This window comes from Cryptomeria japonica, chromosome 8 (genome assembly GCF_030272615.1).
Source record: "Cryptomeria japonica chromosome 8, Sugi_1.0, whole genome shotgun sequence".
Lineage (NCBI taxonomy): Eukaryota > Viridiplantae > Streptophyta > Pinopsida > Cupressales > Cupressaceae > Cryptomeria > Cryptomeria japonica.
Window position 1 is genome coordinate 550,702,624 of NC_081412.1, and position 25,286 is coordinate 550,727,909.

At 34.0% G+C, this 25,286-nt stretch overlaps 1 protein-coding gene across 1 annotated transcript; it reads left to right on the forward strand.

Moving 5' to 3' along the window:
- The first annotated feature begins 21,175 nt into the window (after positions 1-21,175).
- LOC131067079 (LOB domain-containing protein 29-like) lies at positions 21,176-23,930 on the forward strand. Its single transcript, XM_058002006.2, has 2 exons — positions 21,176-21,663; positions 23,553-23,930. Exons 1-2 carry the CDS (start codon positions 21,376-21,378, stop codon positions 23,928-23,930), a joined length of 666 nt encoding a protein of 221 aa, XP_057857989.2. The 5' UTR covers positions 21,176-21,375.
- The last annotated feature ends 1,356 nt before the right edge of the window (positions 23,931-25,286 follow it).

Here is a 25,286-nt window from a genome sequence, read left to right on the forward strand (position 1 = left end):
GAAGGACACCCATACACACAATTACACATTGACAAAAAAAGATCAAGACAAATCAAAACATCAACATTTTGACTCATATGAAGGCTGAACATACAAATGGAAACAATTCCTGCAACAATTTAACAATGTGCTCATGAACTAATTAAAACCACTAAGAAATTTATACATTCATTCATTACAAAATTATCCCAACACTAGACTATAAACAACCCTACATTACTTTCCCAGAAAAATGAAATATTTCATAACCCCTTTTTAACAACCTTGGAATTCCTTTTATAATGGTAAGGAATGCAATAAGATTTAGAATGTTCACATGTATCCATTTCATTTTACCTTATTATCCCTTCTGCAAAAGTATGACCTAATGGAGTCAGTTTCCTCTATCTTGTCTTCAAGTGTAACCGCCATGATGATCACTCATGAAAGCCATTATGCCCAGATCAAACAGCTTTCACAGGAACTAACCATCCTATGAGTCAAGTCACTACCAACCATGGGTGGTTATTGATGCAGAGAGCACTAGAATGAGTAATTCTCATTACTCATCCTAGTAGGGGAGAATATTGATAGTTCCACATATGTGGGTTTGTGGTGCTACCAACCCACTTCACCACAACTTGCACTCTTCATTGTCTCAGTAGTTCTCTACTTCCAAAGGGAAAATTTGGCCACCATGGAAGATGGAAATAACTACAAACTACAAAGAAATCTTGCATGCGTACTTTGAGCTTCTTGTTCCTCTTTGGAAAAAATGTGCATTTTCAATATTCCCTTTGGTTATATGGCAGACTCCTCATGCATATCTCTTCAGGACTTATGCATCTTCTTTGGAACACAATCCATAGTTCACAGGGCCTCGACATATCTGCAACACTTTCAAATCCCATCTCATATCCTTTTAAGAGCTATTAACAAATCACCATTCTATTCTTACACTGCCTTTGTATTTAATAACAATCCTGTCACCTTTTCTTAAATACTTCACGTGGAAAATAAATAATGGTGACAACTACTTGTCTAACTTCACACATTTGATCTGATCATGAGGATCTGTCCTTTTAAATTTTCATCCTCAAACTTGTGTGAAATGTTTGTAATAACATTTCTTTCTTGACATTTGTATCTGATTAGGTCGATACATATCAATTGTGTCAGTGTTTCAAGGCATGATTAGCAATCCGGACCCATACCAACCACCTAGATCCTACGGTTACATCAAACTTTCCATCTTACATATTATTTATCTCATCCCATTCTGTATTTTCGTAGTCGGCTCTTCAATCAAATGAGGTGATCCTCACAATAAGCATTGAGATACAAATCCTCGGTTGCATATACTCTGAACTCGACTAGATGCTCATTGCCTCCCCACCGAGCTCTAAGCTCACAAAATGGATGTCTCACATTCCATAGTGGACATAACTTGGGACTCATTAAACACAACATATCAATCAGACCAAGTCCCGAGTGAACCATTCATTATCGCTTTGCAAACCTCCACCAACTCACTTTGTGGACACCTTGGCCAAACATACAACAAGGATTTACTTGGGACTTGGTAGGGAGGGATAATTTATCCTGTTGAGTCCTGATTAACTTTATGCATCGGCTTCACACTCTCTTCATGAATAGAATATCGGGCCATCAAGTCTCAGGCAAAATAAAGAATACCAAGTGTGGGCCCAACCTGCTTAATATACTTACTAATAGGGAAAGAACATGATCCCAAAGGTATTTTTCATCATATTCATTGGGCTTCAAAATATAGCTCTCCAAATTGAGCTACTTGGGAAAGATTCTCCAGTTTCTTTTATGACTGCATAAGAAAAAATTATACATGGGACCTCAAAATTTAGCCAAATTTTGGATGTCCCAATAGTGGCTCTAGTTGGGAATGCATGCCCACTATGGGCATGACATGAATTTAGATCTCTGTGGAGTAGACCGGGTGCCTACTCCATTGGGCATAGAGCCAAAAAAGGTCATCTCTGTCCCCTATTGTTGTGGCTTAAACATCAAACCATATGTGATGGCCTAAGACCACCAAAAAGAAAAGACTACTCTTTCCTCTATCATAAACATGGTTTTCCTCTAATTCTATTGAAGCCAATTTGAAAGTATAACTGAAAAAGTAATTGATCAAACCTACAAACATCTCTTATCCAACTGCTATATAGAATACTATAAGTGCATTCACCATTATCAAACATCTGAAACTCATGCACAATCTTAAAAAAATGATGATCATGTGACAAAAATATGTTATTCTCACTCCCCTTCATGCTGAACATAACACTCATCATGACTCAAATATTTGTCTCACTTTATGGAAATATCACCTAGCTAAAAAAGAAAAGATCCACATTCTAACACATAGCTGGGAACATAGGCTTCATTCTGGTACCTAGTTTGCATGTCAAAAAAGAAGTTCTCAGAAGAACTCATCCTTAAACCACATACCTCATGCAAACCATCAAGAGCATCAAAGGAAAAATAATCATACATAATCTCTTCATGTAATTACAATTCAAAATACGGATAATAATCTTCATTCTCACATCTCAAGCCCCCTTCAACACTCTTTGGAGTCTATTGCAAGAGTCAATTAGCATTACACATCTTACTAAATTAGTTTGATTCTCCTTTTTCTAGCATGATTCATAGGAAGCTCAACCCTTACTAGACCAACTAGTTGTGCCCCTTCTCTTCTCTTCTCTTATATTGATTGTAGTAAGTAGCTCCTTAATAGACCTAGATGCTATATCTCTTCTTCATTCTTTCATGCTCCATGTATTTGATGATGTTACTCATTTTCTCTTGATATTTTAGACCAATAAGATCCTAAGTCCTTTCTAGCTTAGTTTTTTCTTATCTCTTTAATTTCTTCATGAAATCTTTTCATTTCTATCCTATAATTTATCGAGAGTATGACCATAAGGATATACTCCTACCAAAATGGGGGCTAAATCCAATATCAAAAATTGTATCCTCATACAATTTCATGCTCGTTCAAGGATCGCTTTAGTGGTCCTACTTCCTTGCCCCTAATTGTAAATAATGTTTCTAAAACCCATGCCAAATCTTAGGTTTTTTTACTATTTCTCTCTAACCTAGAATAGAGCCTATGAATACTCTACTATGGTGCCTAGTGCCTTAGCCCCCCTATACAATCAGACCTAGTGCCATAGTTTAGCCAGAAGGGGCTTGAATTTGAACCCTTTAATAGTTGTAAGTTGCTCATGATGTTGGCCTTCTTCAAAATTTTAAACATGTTTTGTGAGGTTGAGTATAAAAGAAAGTCTTATTACCTCATTTGAAACATCTCTTATCAGGGAATTTAATTCACATTGAAAAAAAATCAATTGAGCAAGAAATAAAATGTTCTTAAGGTAGTGAAGGAGAGGTCAAGTATTCAGATTTTCAAGCATTCAAGATGACATCCATGTACAAGTTTGTGTGAAGGCATGCACGATCTTCCACCTAGCAACATTAACCTTTCATGAATACTCTAGGGCATGAAGATTCATAAGAAAAGTTATAACTTTTCAATTGTATATTTCTTAATATTTTTAGCCTCTACCTTATTAGAGTAAGCTCTCTTTTTCTATCTACCATTGTTGTAGGGTTAATCTAATTGGGGATTTGACCTAGGAAAATCACTATACAGCCCAAAATCATTTTTCTCTCTTTGTTGTGTGTAGGATTCAGATCTAATGGGGAAGGACTATATAATCAGAAAGTATAGGCTGTGACAAAGAGATCCATACTTTGAAAAAGAGAAAAACATGTACACTGTTCAAAAGTTTGAAGTGTCTAACACTTTTCCAACAAAAGTTTAGGGAGATAATATATGTACATCAAACATCTTTAGGACTAGGATGCCCAGCCACATAGTTCAACACTTTTAGGCTCAAAATATAGACACAAGTTCCTTTTTATTTCTATTCCCAAATGTGTTCATCTAATTAGGGTGGATATTGAAGATAACTATACTCTATCATAATTCTATAACTCATGTATTTTACTAAAGTGATCACTTGGACTACCCAAATGGAGAATTTATTTATATTCATCAAATCTTATCTATGCAAAAGGTTATAATAGTATCCTTATATCTGAAGGCTAATAAAATAATTTGATATACATATTTTGTGATTAAAATAGGAAAAAAATCATTAGTGTCACTGACTATTTTTATGAAAGAATAATAGATACAATAAAACAACATTCTACGAGAGAATTATTTCTAGAAATGAGATAAGCTATTAAAGTAGGATTAGTCATGAATTATATTCAACCATTTTAGAAATTATCCTTGCAAGTAGAAACAATAACTCAAGAGCACATTAGTGACTTAGTTTTCACTGGTTAAGTAGCATTGCATAGAAGAGATTCAAAACACAATTATCGCTATATCCTCAAAGATTTACCCATGATAAATCATGGAAAAAATAGTTATGTTTTGTAATGTTGGAAAAAAAGGTGAATGATGGAGATATTGAGAGGAAAGATTTTCTTCCCTCCGAGGAGAGATAAAAGTTTCACTTCGGATTTCTCTTCAAACACATTTTCCACATTACATTGGAAGACGGAGGAAAATACACTAGACTCAACCTCTAGAGAAAGAGATTGAATTCTGAGTGATGGTAAGTGAATCCCCTCTTCTGAGATTGAGATTTGAATTGATTGAATTATGTACTTACGATCAAGTGTAAAAGTGACAAAGGTCTAATTATAACTCAAGATAGAAGCATAGGGTGAAGTTGAGCACCTGGATCTAGCAATAATCTATCGAGACAAAGCTGGCCTACGAATTTGAGGAAAAGTTGACTGGACCGTGGCGGGAGAGTACATGGTCCTCCAAAAAATCCTTAAAATGAAAAGGGTTTTTCCGCCTTTGCAAATGGAGCTTGAATGTAAAATTATAGTTGTGCACCTAAACCTATACACAAAAAAGAGAGGGAATGGTGTTGGGATTGGGGGTTTGCAAAGATAGGACAGAGGGGGCCCCAAAATAGGGCAAGGAAAAGGGAACCACGCCCCTATCCTACCCTTGTCTTAGGATAGGAAGCAAGTTCAGGCAGTGCGGAGGGAAGAAAAAGTGTAGTTTTTGGGGATTGCGCAATTCTTGGGTCTCCGATTAGGGTTATGGATTGGAATCGCCAACACGAATAACCTAATGTGGTCACAAATTACAAGGGTCCCAATTTTATGACACTACATTTAGCCCCAACTTTAGTGGGAGTATAAGCATACACCAATATTGCCAGTAAAGCACAAGGAAACAAAATTGAAAGACTTCCACCACATCAAGGAGGCAAGATGCACCAAGCCCCTAGTGGACTAAGGATCTTACAACATCGATTGATAAAGTAAAAGGGAAGATCGAGAAGGGGAAAACCATGACTGCAAGTAGCAAGGTTCCCCTCACTATGAGTCACGAAAAAGATACCAAAATTCTGAAGCAAAGCCAAGTTCACTAAATAATTCTAAGTATCGAAAAGGAAAATATGAGTGGAGTGTATTCCCCCATGTTAGAGAGATCATGCATGCCTTATCAAAAGCGATTTATTTAAGGTAGGATACACCCAAGAGAGAGAGAATAGAGGAAGCACGTTATCACAAGGATTTAGCCCCCAAGTGAGCAATAAACCCAAGGATAATGAACAAAAAACATGAAGCATGAGGTAGTTTCTCTTTCCTCCAGGTCAGTATGTTGTATGATAGTTCATGTATATCATATATGTATATGCATATAATAATAGTCATTCCCCAAAGAAAGGACACTAGCTTAGAAGAAAGGGAAGAGAGGTTGTCTTTCGAGTCAACATGAAAGAGACCAAAAGAGATCGCAATGATTTACATCGTCCTAAAGTAGACATTGAGGGAAAAATAGAAGAACATGGATACACAAAGAAGAATCGTCACAAAAGAGCAAGAAAGGAGAGAGTGATAAGATCTACAGTGCTAATATGGCTAATCTAGCACAACATCTGCCTCACCATCTTGTTGATCACTATTTTAGGAAGGCAAGAAACATGCCAGAGGAGTGATATCAAGCACAACAGATGGAGCTATCACAATATCCAAACAAGGACTATGATAATGGGGTAAGTCACTTTTTTCGATTCTAGGAGCTAGGATTAGTGTTTGTGAAAATTCAGTTGATAAATGCTTGTCCACATCAACATATTCATAATCACTATCAAAAGAATTAGAAGGTGTATTTACCATCATGAATAATATTTTCACTCATTTCCTCATTAAAAAAGAGAGGAGCAAGAACACAAATAGGAGTAAAACCATCACATGTTTTATGCAACTTATGATTTAGAGATGTAGGTTGAACATCTTGCTTAGGAGAGAAGAGAAGGAAATCATGTCAACTATTGGAATCTTGGGAGATGGGATAGTTTGAGGGACAACTTCACAAGCTCAAACACAACATCTTCATTGGTGTTCTCTTACAAAACGATTCCATCGAGTCTTAGTGGAAGGTTGAGAAGGCGGAGGAACATTTGAAAAAGTACGAATATTTTTCTCTTTGATAGTTGAAAGTTTAGGTTGAACAAGAGGAGAAGCATGCCTCTTCTCTCTATAAGAGGAAGGAGGTGGAACTATGCCATATAAAGGAGGAAGGTTAGGTGTAGGAAGAAGACCGGGTCCATCATGAGGAGGAGGAACAGGTCTAACCTTGGGAGGAATAGTGTTTTTCTTCTTAGGAGAAGGCAAAGTCACATCCATAGGAATATATTGAAGATCTTCCTTAGGAGGGAGATTAGTTCTATCTGTGAGGGGAAGAACTTCATCTTCAAGTATGATAGGAATGTCAAGTGTTGGGGATCTAGGTTGACTCAAGGATAAGATCATATCTTTCTTCCATTTTTGATAAGATTGAAAAAGAGCATCTCTCCTTGATGGAAGAGGTTGAAATTGCTTAGGCCAAAAGAAATCAATAGGAACACTAGGGCTTCTTTCAGTGGATGAAATAAGCTATGGTTCACAGTTATGATTTTGCTATTGTGAGAAAATTTCAAATACTTATGGATTGGAGAAGCAATAGCCTTCATGGAAGATAGCCAAGGATAGCCCAACTTCACATGGAATTGCTCGAAAGAGGGTATGATAACAAAATCAACATCCATGGATTTAGTATGAAATTTAATGGGAAGGGTGATAAAGCCAATGGTAGGACAAGAGAAGCCATCAAATGACTTCACAACTACATTAGAAGCATCATATATTAGTTTATGCAATCGTAAAGTTAAAAGATACTCCTCAGTGATGATGCTAACCACACAAGACAGATCAACAAGAGCACCACGGTAAGGGATATCCTTAACCTTCGCAACTATGTATAAAGGGCCATCAGGTGCTCTAATGGTCTCACTAGGGTCAAATGTAATACAAGGATCCTTAGGCGTATCTTGTCTTTCTACCATATTTACCAAGTTCAGAGCCATAGAAGTTAATTCCTCAAAGGAGAAAGAAGTATACTCAGTCTCAATCATGTTAGAGGTATGAGAAGGCAAAGGATCAATAAATTTTTTAAGATTTTGATTAGGAGGAGCTACTAATTTATTTCCCTTATCATTCCCACCTACCATAGATATAGTATTGTTATCAATCAAATCTTGAATCTTACTTTTCAATGCGAAACATTTCTCAGTATCATGACCAAGTTGACGATAAAATTGACAATAGGAATTGTTATCAAAGTAAGGGGATGCAATTTTAGAAGTATCAACTTGTCTTATAGGAGGAATTTTAATAACATTTTTGTGCAACAACTAAGACATAATACTATTTAAAGATTAATTCAAAGGAGTAAACTGTCTTTCTCTTTTGAAAAATTTAGAAATAGAAGGTACACTTGTTGTAGCATTCACATTGTTGTTGTTGATTGTATCATTGAACTTGATGAAGCTTTTGTTGGTTTGAACTTCGCAAATGGTTGTTGAACACTCTCACCCTTATCACTTAGAGCCATAGGAGTACATTGCTCCATTTGACTCACTGCTAGTTGATAATTGTGGAGTGTTGCACACAACTGCGGAAAGGAAGTAAACTATGACAAAAGAAGATTTTCCCTGATATGTTTTTCCAAATTAGAAATGAAAATTCATTGAATATAATTATCGGGTATATGAAACAAAATTTGAGCATACAAATGCTTATATCTACCAATGAAATCAGTCACTTTTTCTTTAACACCTTGTTTACAATGCATTAAATCAGTCAAAGTGATTTTAGGACCAATGTTATTTTGAAATTGTTGGATGAAAGCATTTGCTAGTTGTTGAAAAAAAGTGATGGAATAAGAAGGCAAAAAGAAATACCATTGTAAAGCCTTATCTCTTAATGTTCTTGTAAACAATTTTGCAAGCAATCTTTGATCATAAGCAAAATCAGTACACAATGTTTGAAATGTTTTAACATGTGTAAGAGGATCACCTTTTCCATTATAGAATTCTAATTGAGGGACATCAACATGCTTAGGTGGCACGAATTTAACAATATCAAGAGAAAGTGGGCTTGCAACATCAAAGGTGGGGACACTAAACTTGGATTGACTCATAGCAACATTTTGTTGTTGTAAGGAAGACACAGTTTGAGCAAGATTGTTAATGGTTGCTTCAACATAAGAATTGATGTTAGACATGGTTGATTGAGAAGGTGGTGTGATGTTATTGAAGGAAGGCATGGATTGAGAATAAGGTGGCAGGACATTATGATAAGTAGGAATAGGTGATGATTGCATTGGAAAAAAGACACTTAAAGGAGAACAAAATTATTGAATGAATTGCCCCCTTCTATCATATTGATTGGTTGAGGGATAATAGGAATACTTATGGAAGGCATAGGTAAAGATGGAGGATTAAATGAAGAAGAGGGATTTCCCCCATGACCAATGGTTGTAGGAATGACATTTTGAGGGGATGTAGCCATGATGTTTGAAGTGAAAGTAGAAACACTAGCCATTGAAGTGGTCAAAGGAATAGAAGAATTGATTTGATTTGAAGGTTGTGAATAACATTAGAATCAACAATATGAGCAATGCCACACAATATATTAATTCCATTCTTATCACTTTGAATCATGTGTTTAAGGCCTTTAATTAATGGAAGAGCTTCACTATTAGGGTACTCTTGGGACATCCATTGTTGAAAGTTATCAAATTGATTGTCCAATTTTGAATGTTGGTCTATGGAAACTCTAGTCAAAGCTTCATCTTCATCATGGGATTCATCAATTGGATGAATAGGGACATGATTAGGATGGGAAGCATTAGCACTATCCTCATTACAGAAGTCACCCAAATTATGCTCCATCTCCTCGATAATTAAACCTTGGGAAGCCTTAATTCTAATGCTTTGTCTAACAGAGATAGTGTAGGTAGGACTAATAGTGGTGAAACTCATGCACTAGAGGGAAAATTAAAATTTTGAATTTGGAACAAAGCTTACAAAATTGAGTAATGCAAAATTTAAGAAAATAATGATTAAACAGTTTTGAACTTTATTGGAAGAAGAGGATGACACAATCTTCTAAAATGAAAGGAAATTGGAATTTTAAAATTAGGGCCAAGGGGATACCACTTAATTTTAAAATCATAATTTTGAAAATCAAGGAAGATTATAACTAACCTCTTAATTTTTTAAAAAATCTTGAAATGTAAAATGCTGAAATTTGAAGGTATCTTCGATGTTAGAGGGATAAAAAATTGACAAAAACAACCAATCTTCTAGATTTAGGCTATTAAATACAGTCGTAATAGTCTCCCAAAATTTTGGAAAAAAAGCTAAGGGTCGTGGCGGGAATGCACATGGTCCAACCAACTTTTTTCAAAATTTTTAGGGATGAATATTACGATGATTTTAATGCTAATCCCCAAAAAATGAAAAATTTTACAATTTCGAGATAGGCGAAATGAAGGTTGAAATGTGGAAATAGGACCCTATTAGAGTTTTGAAGAAAAAGAGGAATTGTACAGTAAATTTGAAAAGGGTGACACCCAAAGGAGCGTGACACCTTGGAGAATGTTTTAGAAATATAAATTTGAATGAAATTGATTGAAATTTGTTCAAAATCCAATTAAATTTGAAAATTAGGGTTTTATGACCTAACCACTTAATTTTTGAAATTTGAATTTTGGACAATGGAGGGAAATTGAAAATGTCAATTGTAGGAGAGAAGATAAGTCTAAAAAAAGTCACAAATCTGAAAATTAAATAGAAATTCAAATTTTGCACAATGTCAAGATGATTTTTAAAAATTAGGGTTTTGACAATTAACCTCATTATTTTGTGAATTTGATGTGCAAATTGAACAAGGCAATGAAGAAATTTAATTTGACAAGCAAAGCAATTTTCAGATCTAAGACAATAACAACCAATTTTTACAAAACACAAGTTCAATTTCAATTTTAAAAACTAGAGTTTTGAATGAATTAACCACTAAGCTTGCAAAAAATTAAACTTGTAAATGAAAAATATGCAATGATTTTTAGAATAAAGCATGTAAGACATCGGGTTCACCAAAATGTAAAGTTGGAAAAGGGTGAATGATGGAGATATCAAGAGGAAAGCTTTTCTTTCCTTCGAGGAGAGATAAAATTTTCACTTCGTATTTATCTTCAAACACATTTTCCACATTACATTGAAAGAGGGAGGAAAATAAAATAGATTCAACCTCTAGAGAAAGAGATTGAATTCTGAGTAATGGTAAGTGAATCCCTTCTTCTGAGATTGAGATTTGAATTGATTGAATTGTGTACTTATGATCAAGTGTAAAAGTGACAAAGATCTGATTATAACTTAAGATAGAAGCATAGGGTGAAGCTATGCACCTAGATCTGGCAATAATCTACCGAGACGAAGCCGCCCTACAAGTTTGAAGAAAAGTTGTCTGGATCGTGGCGAGAGTGTACACGGTCCTCCAAAAAATCTGTGAAACGAAAAGGGTTTTTCTGCCTCTACAAATGGAGCCCGAATTTGAAAGTACAACTGTGCACCTACAACTTATGCATAGAAAAGAGAGGGAAAGGTGTTGGGATTGGGGGTTCCCTTCAGGTCAAACCCCAGTTTTGGAATTAACCAAATGATGAAAAAAAGTATTTGCAAGTAAATTTAAATGAAAGACTGAAATGTAAATCACCTCAAGGGAGGTTGTGATAGAAATGTTGATATAATTGCTTGTATGTAATTGAATGTTGGAATGAATATCCTCTTCAATGGTTGAATCCTTAACTTGAATGCAACACCTACCCTTGAAAGGAGACTTAAGAATGCTTGAATGCGTGATCTCATGTATCTATCTTATGCAAATGGGAATGCTTGAATGCTCTTGAATGCTTGAATGCGTGGCCTCAAGTATTTGTCTTATGAAAATGGGAGGGAAAATGTGACTTATATACTCATCAATTAGGGTTAGTTGACTGATTTTCCATCACAGGTCGACACAGGGAAAGTTTATCCTGCTTTATGCAAAGTCCAATGCAAAGATATGACAGAGGGGGCCCCAAAATAGGGCAAGGACAAGGGCACCATGCCCCTATCTTAGGAGGACAAGGGTTTCATGCCCCTTTCCTGCCCTTGTTTTAGGACAAGAAGCAGGTTCAGGTAGTATGGAGGGCAAAAAAATTGTAGTTTTTGGAGGTTGAGTAAGTCTCGGGTCTCCGATCTGGCTTAGGGATTCGAATAGCCAACATGAAGAACCTAATGTGGTTGCAAATTGCAAGGGTTGCAATTTTATGACACTACATTCTTTTGCTATTAATATAAGCAAGTTCGGGGATAAGCCCAAACAAGAAACTAACTCAACATACACTTTTATTTTAAGACCAAACAATCAAAATTTCATTTCAACTAAACAATAGATTGTTGGCATATTGGCATAACTGATGGTGATGATGATGTATTGGTAAAGGACTATTGTTGATGATATATTGAAGGACTATTGGTGATGATATAATTATGATATGATGCTTTATGATCAGTTATTTGTGTTGTCATTGATGGCAATCATGTTTGTTTATGTTTGGTATATCATCTAAGTTATCTTAGTCTACAAGTATAGCCTAACTAGTAATGAATTGAGTTTGACAACAAAACTAATAAGTTGCAGTGAATCAGTAAGCAGGAATAGTGAAGGAGATGATTGTGGTAGAGATCCATGTTGAGTTAGGTGTTTCGGCTTGTAATATATGCTTATGACATTAAAATGAGTCTATGATTGGAACCGCATCATGTTTGCAGAATCGGAAGTCATGTTTGTAATTGACTATTGTATATTCAGTGTAGAGATTGAGAACCAGTATCAAGATCTTTGACGGGTGATGTTTTATGGTTTGGCAGTGAATCTTATCATGTTGATAAGTTAGTGATGACGTGTCAGAAATTGTGTGTGATGATAAGATTGCATTTAAGCACGATCAAGGAGTGAATTTCTTGGGAAACAGTGAAGTGCTTTGTAGAATGTGTTAAGGGTTTGACAGCTTATCAGATTGATGTGCGGTGATGTGTTATGATCATTCAACAACAGTAATTGTCTTGAAATTTATTATAATGATCTGTATGATGACCTGCAATGATTTGTAATGATCAAATATGGTCTAAAATGTAAAGTCATTGTATCTTGTTGATGGGTTAGGGTTTTGTAACTGACATAATTGTAAAGTGTATTTAGGTCGAGTTTGAGAAGAGATTTTGTGTCAGTGATTAGAGAAGGAGAGTGTGCCAAACCAGATTGAGATGTCTGCATGTGTGAAGCAGATTGGAGCTGAAATGGATATGTACTAGCAAGCAGAGAGTGCATTCTTCAAATCATTTACCTATTGTTTCCTAACAGTTGCAGTAGTATTAAAATCCCTTAACCTAGTAGGTCCTAACATTCCTGATCTTGCTAATCCCTTCACCGGGTGGCTCATTAATTTGGGTTTAAATCCTTTAGCAAGGTTACTCCTAACAGGGTAGAGCTCCTAATAGAGTTGAGGTTAAAATCCCTTCACCGGGTGACTCCTAATAGGGTCTGCTCTTAACCAGGCATTATTGTAAAGCTCCTAACTAGGCTAGGCCTTTAACGGGGCATATTCCAAAAAAGTGCAAATATTTTGTGGGTACCAATTCCCACCATGGTTTTTCCCATTTGGGTTTACACGTGAAAAATCTTTGCGTTCATGTCGTGGATGGATTGTTGAGTTATTCATTTGATGTCTTTACTATATTTTCTTAATGATGATCACTTAAGTAGCTACTGGTATTATTTTGGTAAATCCATTTTGGAGACTATTTGATCAGCCACAGATATTGGTTATGAACTTTTTTTGAGAAGTGTTTTCAGATTGGTGAAAGATTGCAGTTTATTGTTATCACTGATTTACCCCCCCTTCTCGGTAATAATCGGATCCTCACAATAACATATATTACACAATTTGTAAACAATATTACACAAATGTAATAAAATAATACATGTCATGGCCAACCATGGCCTCTCAACTCGTAGTAATCTCTAGATAGGAAATTTTCATAAGTATACCTCCCTTCCTCTATTCTCGGTCTATTGTTATCTCACCTGAGCATACTTCTCCTCCCTACAACCCTCTAGAATTTGCATAATTTTTCAATCCACTTTTCTCTAAGTGATGTGCCTCACTTCCTAATTAAAATCTGCAATTTATAATATTCTGTTCAATCATTTCTTCCTGATCTTGCTGATACTCTACTTTCTATTCTTCTATACTGCATTCTCTTTCCATGAAATCTTATCACTACTGTAGGTTTCCATTCTACTCACCTTTAAGCCACACTCTATTCTCTATTCAATGCTCTACATTTATTAACACTTTCTCTCTGCAATCAAAACAATTATAAATTCCTCTACTTATCTATGTGCACACTCCACAAAAAACATGCACTCAATCCTTTTTTTCTTGCTGTGCACTCCCTTTCTTCTTTACGTGACCCTTGCTCTTTTTACTCCTGAAGTGTGCTAAGTTTTTCCTCAAAGCTACCCCCTATTCTCTTATTTTGCAATCTTTATTTGCTTTACTTTTATCCTCACACTTTGGCTGTTCACATCCTTCTTTTCGTTTTTCAAATCTACATCCCTTCCTTTACTTCAATCTGCACTTTCTTACTCCTTGTGCCCCCTTCATTAGTTGACCAAGTTTTCTCATTATTTTGTAGAATTCAAAAAGGTCATGTCCTCCTATATTCTAATAGACATCTTCTTCTACTATGTCTTCCTTGTCTCTTGTTTGACAATCTATCATATTATTCCTAAAATCAAAATCTTCTCATTTTCCTTTTCTCGTGTGAAGACTCAAGCACGCACCACACTTTTGCCTTTTCATCTGCCATGTTTTTTCTGTGAAAATATGTCATTTTATATATTGAAAAAAGCCTTTGATTCAACTGTGATTTGTTAACAGACGTAGGTAGATTTATCATTCCAAGGCTGTGCACCAATTCACCTGAAAATGACACCTTGTAAGTTACCCACACCTATTTTCTAGACGATTTGGCAAGGAATAAAATGATAAAATTATAAGAGAAGTGCGGCCATGAAAGTTTCCCTAAAAATTCAGACCTTTTCCCTATTCATTCCTTTCATTGCTGATCAATCTCTTTTACACAATATAATTTAAAATCTGAAAAATGAGCTGACTATTTTCTTTCTCACCAGGCTAGTGATAATAATACGAAAAAAGAAGTATCTTCAAGCAATGAAGCCCTAGATTATATATCAAAAAGAGATATTTAATTACAAGAATGACCAAAATGTTGATATACAATACTTCAATTGACCACAAACCACATTAAAAAAAAATTAAATCAAACTCAAACATTTATTTGGTGATACAAATTACTCATCTACCCAAGTTCTCTTGCATTAGAAGTTTGTTAGCATATCTCACAACGTGGTGTTGAATAGTTGAATCATCCCTTTAGATTGAAAACAATTTGTAGTGAACTTTGTCAATAAAACAAGTACCACAAATTTGGTTTTTATTTCTCCTCTTCGAGCACCTAGCAAGAACAAGCATCCTTATCCTCCAAAACTCTTCTTTTCACTCTTCTTTTTCAATATGGACTCAACTCCATCATAACCCAACCTCCTCCACCAATTGGAAATCTCACTTTTCTCTAATCATGAATGATCCTACCTGTTGTATTTTGTCCAGCTCTACCAATATGAATCTACACTAACATAATATAAATATTTTCTACATACAAATCAACACTAACAAAATCCAATATATAATTCATCTTTGCAAAATGTAGAAAAATAATGCATTACCTCTACAATACCTTTTCCTTCTACCACTACTACAACTTTTTCTTCATTAATTTTTCCTACAAATTATTTTGCACATACAATCTCCTCATCCTCCTCAAATATGTATTTAAAAATATATATTTTATATACATTCTCAGATTCATCTGAAACATATCCTTCAAAAAATCTTTTTATTCTTCTCATCTCTTCTTTCATCAAGAGATCATCCTCATCTTTAGCAATTCCCATGTCAAATTTAGGACGATCTCTAGGTCCATTTTTTGAAATTCTTCCTCTTATACCTCAACCTATGAGGTGGTATCATTACTTTTACATTTTATACTTTTGTATTCTTTATAAAAGAGTTAGTTAATGGTTTATAGTGACCATAATCTCTTCCCTCTTCTCGTGTTTTCTCATATAATTTATTTTCTTATCCTTACTTGTGCTATATATACTCATGTGATATGTTTTCACAAATGTATCCTTCCATGTCCCTTCTATCCAAAGGATGCGCAACATTACTTTTCTCTAGTTCTCCTTATGTTCTCATATTTTAAGAGCACTTTCTTTTTCTTGAATCTCTCTATTCCATGGGAGATTCCCAAAACAATTTCTTCTTTTGGTAGGAATCTCTCCTTTCAGAATTAATCTATTTTCTTGCCACCATGTCATCTATACATAATCTATCTTCAAATATTTTCTTCTTTATTTCAACCTTTCTCTACTAGTTAATCTCCAACACATCTAATCTAGCCTTGATCTATTTCAATTCTTCATTGAGCATTATATTATTCTCTCCTTCCCAATATTGTGATGAGGATAAAATTCTCATGGGTCTCCTCATGACCAATCTTATCCGAGCTCTTTCAAACACATCTTCTTCAACTTCAATAATTTCCTCAAAGACTCACATACCCCTCTATAGTTATATGACTCTACCTACAACAAAAATCACACTTTCTTATCTTCTATCCAACAAAAAATTATAAAAGACACACATCTCTCTGTGTGTGCAGATTCTACCAAACCTCAAACTTTTCTAGAGGATAACAATAAACTTACACACATAATAGCTATCATCTTCCTATTTTCACTTGTTGGAGGATGTTTTACATCATGTTTTCCAGATAGTTTTCTCTTCTCTACATTCCCTAAAATTTGTTCTAGGAAAATAACTTCAACACTTCCTAGCCAAATAACTAGCTCTGATACCAATTGATGTAAGAAAGTCTAGTGATAAGCTCTAATAAACAACTAACTAAACGTGCATTTTTATTTTAGGCCCAAACAATTGATATTTCATTTCAACCAGACAAAAAATTACGCAATCTATAAATAATGCTACATAAATGTAATAAAAAAATAGTAATGGCCATTGATTGCCTCTTAATGTATCTCTTAATGCACAACAATATTTACATAGGATGTTTTCATTTTTCTATCCCAAATATTTCACTCTATTTAATATACACATATATTCAAGCTACTAATAATTTCTCACTTCCTCTATTCTCTATCAATTCTTATCTCACCTAATCATACTTCTCTTCCCAAAAACCCTCTAAAGTTCACATATTTTCTTTGTACTATTCATATTTCACCTTGATTATTTATGATTATTTTGTTGCTAGTTTATGTATCACCCAACATAACACAACATGCTAGTGCAATCTATAGACATGGTTTACTATCCATGGTCATCTATCATAACGCAAATTGCTAGAGCCATGGGGGTTTTGAGATGTGCATGACTGCTAGGAATAGAGCAAGATAGTGATAAATCATGCAACTATCATTTATTTCGATCAATTATTTTCCTATAAAATGATTTTGGACCTAGTACATATTTCTCCTTCTATGTGTTTTTCATACATATTGACTAAGTTTCTTAATTAATTTTTTGTATTTTGGGCATGATGTTTTGTATTGAGGGGAATTTTTTATGCTAAGGTCTCCTTCCCTCACTAACATAGAATATTTATTTGTCTTGTAGATTTTCCCATTGCTTATGTGTCTTCCATGTTTCTTGTGTGTCTTCTATGTGACTTGTATTTTTTATTTAATCTCACAACCCTACTAAAGTGGGGGTTAAATATAAAATTATAAATTGTATACCCTTTGGAATTTTAACATTTTGTTTAACTTTGGAGGTTGTGCCTGATCCTGTGCAAAATAGCTTAACTAATTCGCATCCCTTTGTGCATCCCAAAAAGCCTAGAAACTAGTATCCAATGCTAGTGTCATTCCAATTTGGCTCCAAATTCAAATATTTTAATGTTGTTTTTAGGCACTTTGATTGTATTCATATTTTTAATCTCGCGTAAGTAATTATTGATGAAACCATATAGCTCATATATAATGGTGACACCCCTTCTCATTTGAAATTCTAATTAATCAATATAAGATCCTAAAATAATTTCATATCAAGATCAATCAATCAAGTGTTAAGAAGCCTAATAACACTATCAAACATATTTTTAATTACAATTAAAGTAAATCTATTTCTTATTATCATGTTCATGTGGTGTAGTAACACTTGCAGGATCTCATTAACACCTTGTGTGGAATTCAAACAAAGGCTTCACATCTAAGGTAGTCATTATTGTTTCAACATCATTACTTATTTATTTCTCTCTACTCCTAAGATAATAAGTGATGATTTATCAGTCATTATTGTTGTTGTGAAGGTAGGAAGACGAACATGAGGTTTAGCTAAGGCCAACATCTATAGAGAACTACAATTTTTCCCCTATTTTTTGTGTGCAATTTTAGATCTAAAGATTGATAGCAATAAATAATTATAAATTAAAAAGTAGAAATTGATGAAATATTCTAAATTTGGAACAACAAAAACTTATAGATATTATTTCTAGGCACTAGTGTCCTCTTGATTCTACTCCATATTTTGAGGATAACTACCTAGTGACCTCGTAAGCTTATTGATGAGACTAGCTCTTGCATCATCGTACCTCACGGTCTAGTGTACAATACCCTTTTCTTGCCCAATCGACACCATATTTTTATTATAAATCAACTTCTCCATTTTATTCCTAGATTGTACAACCTCTCTTCTACACTTCTTTCTTACACTGTATGCATTTAGGCAGTCTTTATCAAATTGACTTCCTCTAACCTATTTCACTACACATTTAATGCATCACACAACCAATATATTGAACAAATGAATTATCGGTCCAAGATAGTTTATCTCTCCCTCAAATGTTGTTGTCATACCCATTCACACATATTCTAATAATATGTATGTAAAAAGAATTGGTTTTAAGTAAATTCACATATAAGTCAAGGATCACTTTTCCTTTATATCAATATCTTGTGATTCTTTGTTGGGACTAAGGTGTCTCAACCTTGGAGTTTTAATATAGATAAGTATTTGATTATTTAGTAATTATTTCCTAAGTCTTAACTTACTATGTTGCTATATAATTTTGCAGGACCTAATTATGAGTTGGCTTCATCCATCCATGGTGAGAAGCATGAAATTGTGCTACTTGTCACCTAGGCGCTCATATTGGGCAATGGAATTTGTAAAATTCATAGGAAGTGTTCTTTGATAACATGTGTCCCTTTATTTGTGAGTTAACATTAGTAAGTTAGACATGTTGCCTTGTTGGGACTAAAAAGTCATGGGGAGTTAATGTTTAGTAGCTAGTATTTACTATTAAGTTCTTTTTAGAAGTTTTCTATGTGCATGGAGTACACCTAATTATAACTTGGGTAGTTTCTATGTAGTGGGTGTAGTACATATTGAAAATCTACCATTCTGGAAGAGATATGTGAGAGTGGTTTAGAAATTGGTATTTGTAACATATCATGGATATGGAAACTTTCTATTTAGTATAGCATTGGACTATCTAGGTGTCAAAGTTTCTATGATAACTCTTTGTTGTAGTATTAAAATTGAGTACCATGTTTTAGAGTGTTTATTTTCTCCATAAGGATTTCCCCATGTAAATATAGAGTTATGGTACTATTTGTCTAAATTTGAATTTTATGTCCCTTTAATTTATAATATTTCAAGGGTTTGTAAGAACTTAAAGAAAATTCTTTGCATTCACTCTCTTAAGTGATTAGCATTGGATGCATTATTCCATGTACTTAGCTTCCTTTCATTTCTAATTATCTAGATCATTATTACACATTATTGATACATATCACTTGGTTGTATCTATATTAGAAAAATGTCTTGCTTGATTTTTACACACATCATAGGGATATTAACTCTATAATACATAATAATACTTCAATGGTGCACATATTCTTGATTTATTAACTCTTTGGAATAGAATTACACTGAATTTTTATACATTTTAGAAAGCTATTCTCATCAAAATATTATTTTAAATGGTTTTTTCTATACATTTATACATGATTGTTATACAATTTATATATCTGTTAACTCTTCTGAATAACATTGTATTTGAATTTTATACATTTAATATGACTGCTAACTCTTGAGAATAGAATAATATTTTTATGTGATTATCAAATCTTTTAAATGTCATTATACTTTATTAGTACCATTCATCATATTCCTATATCATATAGATTTATATATCTCAAAATGTAAGTAGAACATATTTAAATTACATACTATTATATTTCGTGTACATAGTGGCAACATATGATGGGAGAAAAATGTTATATTATTTTGAAAACTTGTATTCTAAATTAAACCTAGTATTTTTTAATTATTTCATGGTCATAATTTTACAGCTTTGTAGATGCATTAATCATATTTGTATATAATCAATTAATATATATTTCATAATGTGTAGTTATCATAGTTTATTCATCCCATATTCAATTTTCTATATGAAATATTAGATTTATCTCATAATCAAATCAATCATCTCCTCTCTAAATCTTAACTATATATTTAATTCAATTAATTTATCTAAATTCCAATTCCAAATCCTAATACACATCTAAATTCAACTCAAGATAAACTAATAAGTTTGAATGCATGATTCTTGATTGATTAAACCGATATAGCTTGTTTTTGTCCTCTTTAGAGTTGGAGGACAACCCTACCAAAAATCACCAATTAAAATATTTAAATGATTTTTATTTTTTTTGGTCAAGAACGATGAATAGGCATTTTAGATTTTATTAGAGACAAAGCTAAAAAATATTCTAGATATGTGCGTGCGTTCTAAGGGAAGGTGGCAGGCAATGGTGGACAATACTAAACTAACTTGTCGGTGACTAAGCTTTCTCTTTCCCACCACCATTGCGAAAGCTGCCCTATTAATTATCTTATAACATTAAGAAGAAAATTAATCCACATATCTTAGAAAACATTTGTTTTAATCAAAACCGCACGGCTTTCCAAGCAACACAAAAGTTTGAACGCTTCTCCTCTATTTTTAATGAAGGAATCCCGCATCCCAACGAATGTTTGCTGCGGTCACTACTCTTCACGAGGGATCTGATCCCGAGCAAAGACTGTCTCTAACCGCAATAATGTGCAATTAAAAATGTGATCTTGCGCAGTTTATAGATTTTCTAAATTCATAGATACTTTGCAGGTTTTATACGATGATTACATGGCACGACAAATCTGTACTTGCGGTTCTCAATTACGAGTTGTTTTTTATATTGGGCTTTGAATCTGAAATCTATCGTGATAGTCTTTCTTTTAGTTTTAAATCCTTTTGGGTATGGAGGCCAGTTGTTATGTCGCCCCATGAACAAACAACCACCGAAACAAGATAACGAATGAGCTGCGAAATGCAATTTTCAATCAATTTTGTGCACTGTTGGGGATTTGACCTCCTCACCTTTGCAACGGAACTCATGGGGCTACTTAAAGGGTTTTTTCTCTCTGGTTCTGCCTACCCTGCTTCCCCCTTTTTCGTTCTGTCTCCCTTTTGCTTATTTTAGGTTTTTTTGATGTCAGGCTTATTTTAGGTTTTTTTTATTACGGCCTGCAGAAACGGTGTTTTAGACTTGAAGAGCCGGGGGCGTTCTAACAGAACGGAATAGAAAGAAAAGAAACAAAAATCTCCTCTGGATTCGTAGAAAAGGAGATTCTATCCTGTGATTAGGTTTAAGTAAAAAAGTTATTTTATGGCGGGAGGAGACGGAGCACCTTGTGGAGCTTGCAAGTTTCTTAGAAGGAAGTGTGTTAAAGGGTGTGTGTTTGCCCCTTATTTTTCTACAGAGGAATTGGGTGCAGCTCATTTTGCTGCCATTCATAAGATCTTTGGCGCAAGTAATTTCTCTAAGTTGCTCCAGCATATTCCATCAGAAGAAGAACGATTTGATGCAGTCGTTAGCATTTCGTATGAGGCCCAGGCTCGCCTTCAAGATCCAATTTATGGCTGTGTTTCACACATCTTTGCTCTTCAACACCAGGTTTTTGTATATGTCCTTATTTAGAATCTTCATGAGATCTTTAATTGTTCAATTCTAACTGTTTCTATGGTATGGTGTTCCATTCTTTAGGTTTATCTGTTCTATGAGATTAAATGCTGCTAACCTTACAAATTATATCCTTTGCCAAGCTCTCTGAATAGGAACCATGTGGAGACAAAGTTCTAACACGCCATAAGCTAATCTGCAAATTGATAGACTTTGTTAATGTTCTTCCATTACTTCACCCCAAGAAGCAATATGTGAACTCTAATTATAATATATCCACAGAGAACGTCCATAAATAATCTTAATAGTTAGGGTTTTACATCAATTTTCTTTTGGTATTCATCTTGACAATGAATCTAGAGTGTGATTCAGAACATTTAGAAAGAAAAATGTTTACATCATCTTATCCAAAAAAATTTCAATAGAATATTTGTGCACATCTGTATAGACAAATAGAAGTTCAGTTTTTACATTTATGTTTTCATTTATGTTTTCATTTTGATAATGGATCATAAAATGTGATTTAAAATCACATGATGTAATCCAAAAATCTTTCTATCGAATGACAATTTCATATCTTTATAGGTTAGAATAGCTTTTTTTGGTTCATTTGGAGTGATCACTATTCCTAAAAATGAGACACGAAGGAAAAACGCAATGCTGATCGGATTAACACTATGAGAAATTGAAGAAGGCGACTATTATTGGTCTGTAAATAGCATTCCATATGCGCTGCTTACAAATAAACATCACGCGCTTGAGAAGCTCAACAAAGAGTAACATCAAGTGGATGAGGGTTGTTTGTTGGATCCAATTGAAAAGGCTGCAATAATTGCTGGAACAGATTCTTTTCTTATTTAATATGCATTTATTTAATGACAGTAACTGGTAAATTATTACTTACTGGTATGAGGAATGAGATTCTTTGCTTGTTCTAAATTTCAGATCCTTTTAATTTGAAGAAAGCGAATGTGTACATTCCCTAGTAGAAAACAACCTCAAGTAAGCACCAAATGTTTAAATTTAACATGTATAAAGATAAGTCATTGGTCTTGCCATCGTAGAATTTAATTTCGAATCATGATGGGTAAGTTCATCTGCAGCTACTCATGCTCCTCTTGCAACATAAGATTTTGGTTAAGATTAAGACTAAGACTATATCCTGTAAGTCTTACATATAAGCTGATAATGAATACAATAAGAGGGAAATGGTTTTGCGTGCAACTTATAAATACATAGATTTTAGAGGCATGCGTGGATTTTCAATGATAAACTGATGCCATTTTCATTCCCAACATAGTAAGGTGAAGAGCATGGTATCGTATAGTACAGAGTTCGGTTAATGTAATTATAGTGCAATTTTATGTTCGATTAACTGATCTATTTATGAGAGTCGATTTCATGGATTAATTATTATTTTGAATTCAGATATTGATTTGGAAGTTCATTATAATAGAAAATCTAGATTTCACACAAATGAAACTTAATATGAAAAATCCAAAGATAATCTCTGAAAACTTTAAAATTAATTTGAAGTGTCTATAAATTTTAATAAAGAGTTATCTTCTATAAAATTTTTGGAGGATATGTGGATTTTCTGAGCTCTAACCATCCTTGATTCTAGTACAACTCTCTAAAAATAAAATGATTACAAAAAGAAATAAACTAAAACAGCTTTACCTGTGAGCAGATCCTCCTCAAAATTAATATTTTCAAAATGTATGCACTGCGACAGATCCAAGTCCAAATACATTCTTTTAGGGCTGATAATGGTACTAATTAGTGTTTAACTGTCTGTAAAAATCGTACACATTTACAAATATTTCAATTTATATTTCTATATATAAAGTTACTCATCTAGATGAAATGTTTTATGACTACAGGTCGCACATTTGCAAGCTGAACTGAGCTTTGCCAACGCTCGGCTGGCTGGTAACTCAGGCAGGACCCTATTGAGTCCCCACCATCAAAATCAATACGGTGAAATATCAACTTCATCGGTTAACAGTTCTCATGGACATTACAATTTATCAAATGAACTACAGTCAAACCATCGAAGTGAATCTGAAAACACTGGTTTTCGCCATGGAGATAAGAGTTCAAATCTCCTTATGCAAATGCAGGATTACTACCATAATCCCCTATCTGCAACCCAACAAAAAGATGTCTTTCATGATAATATAAATCCATTGGAAGCATGCCCAGAGCATGGAGGAGACCTCCAGGCTTTAGCATTTTCTCTCCTTAGAAGTAGAAGCTGAGCTCTCTTACATAGCGATTGTAATCAAATCTTCGTTAGTCTGTGCTACCAGCTTCCAAATGGTTAATAATTATTTTAGGGCATAAGTTTAGCATATAATATCAATATTTTGGACTCAACTTCCTGTTAATGTCCAGTCAAATTCAAATTTCATTGCTAGTGATGTATATAACCCTTTTATGGTCAGCACTTGTGATTTTGAAATAGAGGTAGTTTTCATATTTCTTTCCACCATAGAATTCCTAAGGTATAGAATATATTGCTGCATAATGAGACATATTGCTGCATAAGGAGCGCTAGAGGAACCCTGTCATCTGCTTATTAGACTCGAACAATATGGAGCTTGAATATTGTTTTTCAGGTTGAACAATGTGAACTTGTCACATTTTCAGATAAGTGCAGGTTGATTAACAGACTGGTTGTTATTTTTTTTGCAAGTTAATTATGCTCAAATAGACCATCTGGGTTACCCAGTCAACAGTTCAAATAGTCTAAAACCTGTTGGCTGGGAGATTCGATATAATGTGTAGTATAAATTATAAAAGAAATTGATGATTTCATGGACGTACTTGTGCTATTTGCTTCCACCATTGAATAGTTGAGCCGTAGTACTTGTTGCTACATTAAAAGTCCTAGAGGAATCCTGTTGATTGTTTATTAGGTTCTAATTACATGTAGCTTCAGTGTTGTTTATCAGCTTTCAATAATGTGCAGCTTATCATATTTCAAAAAACTGCACTGATTTAAAGACTGAATGATATTGTTTTCTTTGTCTATAAAAGTCAAGTGGATCATTTAAGTTACCCAGACAGTAATTCAATTTATCTGAAATGCTTTAACAGGGAAATTCTATATAATGCATATTGCATTATAAAAGCCTGAAGGTTTAGACTTGATAGAGGTAATTCTGATATTTCTTTAAATTTCCACCATTCAATACCTGAAGCATAAAACTTAACTGCTGCACAAAGACCCGCAGAGGGACCATGTCATTTGATTAATTAGGTTCCATTAATATGTACCTTCAATATTGTTTATTAGGTTTCAGTAACGTGTAGCTTCCCATTTATTCAGAAAAACCAATGTTGATTAACAGACTGAATGACATTCTTTTCTTAGTCATTTAGAGTCGAGTAAACCATCTGGGCTACTCAGTCAACAGTTCCAATATTCTAAAACACAGTTGTCTGGGAAATTTGATTAAATGCATAATACTAACTGTAAAAGCCTGAAGATTTCATAAAGGAAATTCCAATATCTATCTGCACTAGTGCAAAACTGAGATACATAACTGGATTCTGCATAAACACTCCTAGAGGAACATTGCCATTTGTTTACAACGTTCCAATAACAACTA

What these genes read in the sequence shown, in the direction of transcription:
- LOC131067079 (XM_058002006.2), top strand. Translation starts at nt 21,376, where the DNA reads ATGGCGGGAGGAGACGGAGCACCTTGTGGAGCTTGCAAGTTTCTTAGA. An exon ending in TCTTTGCTCTTCAACACCAG is followed by an intron (nt 21,664 to 23,552) that starts GTTTTTGTATAT and finishes TTATGACTACAG; the next exon opens with GTCGCACATTTGCAAGCTGA.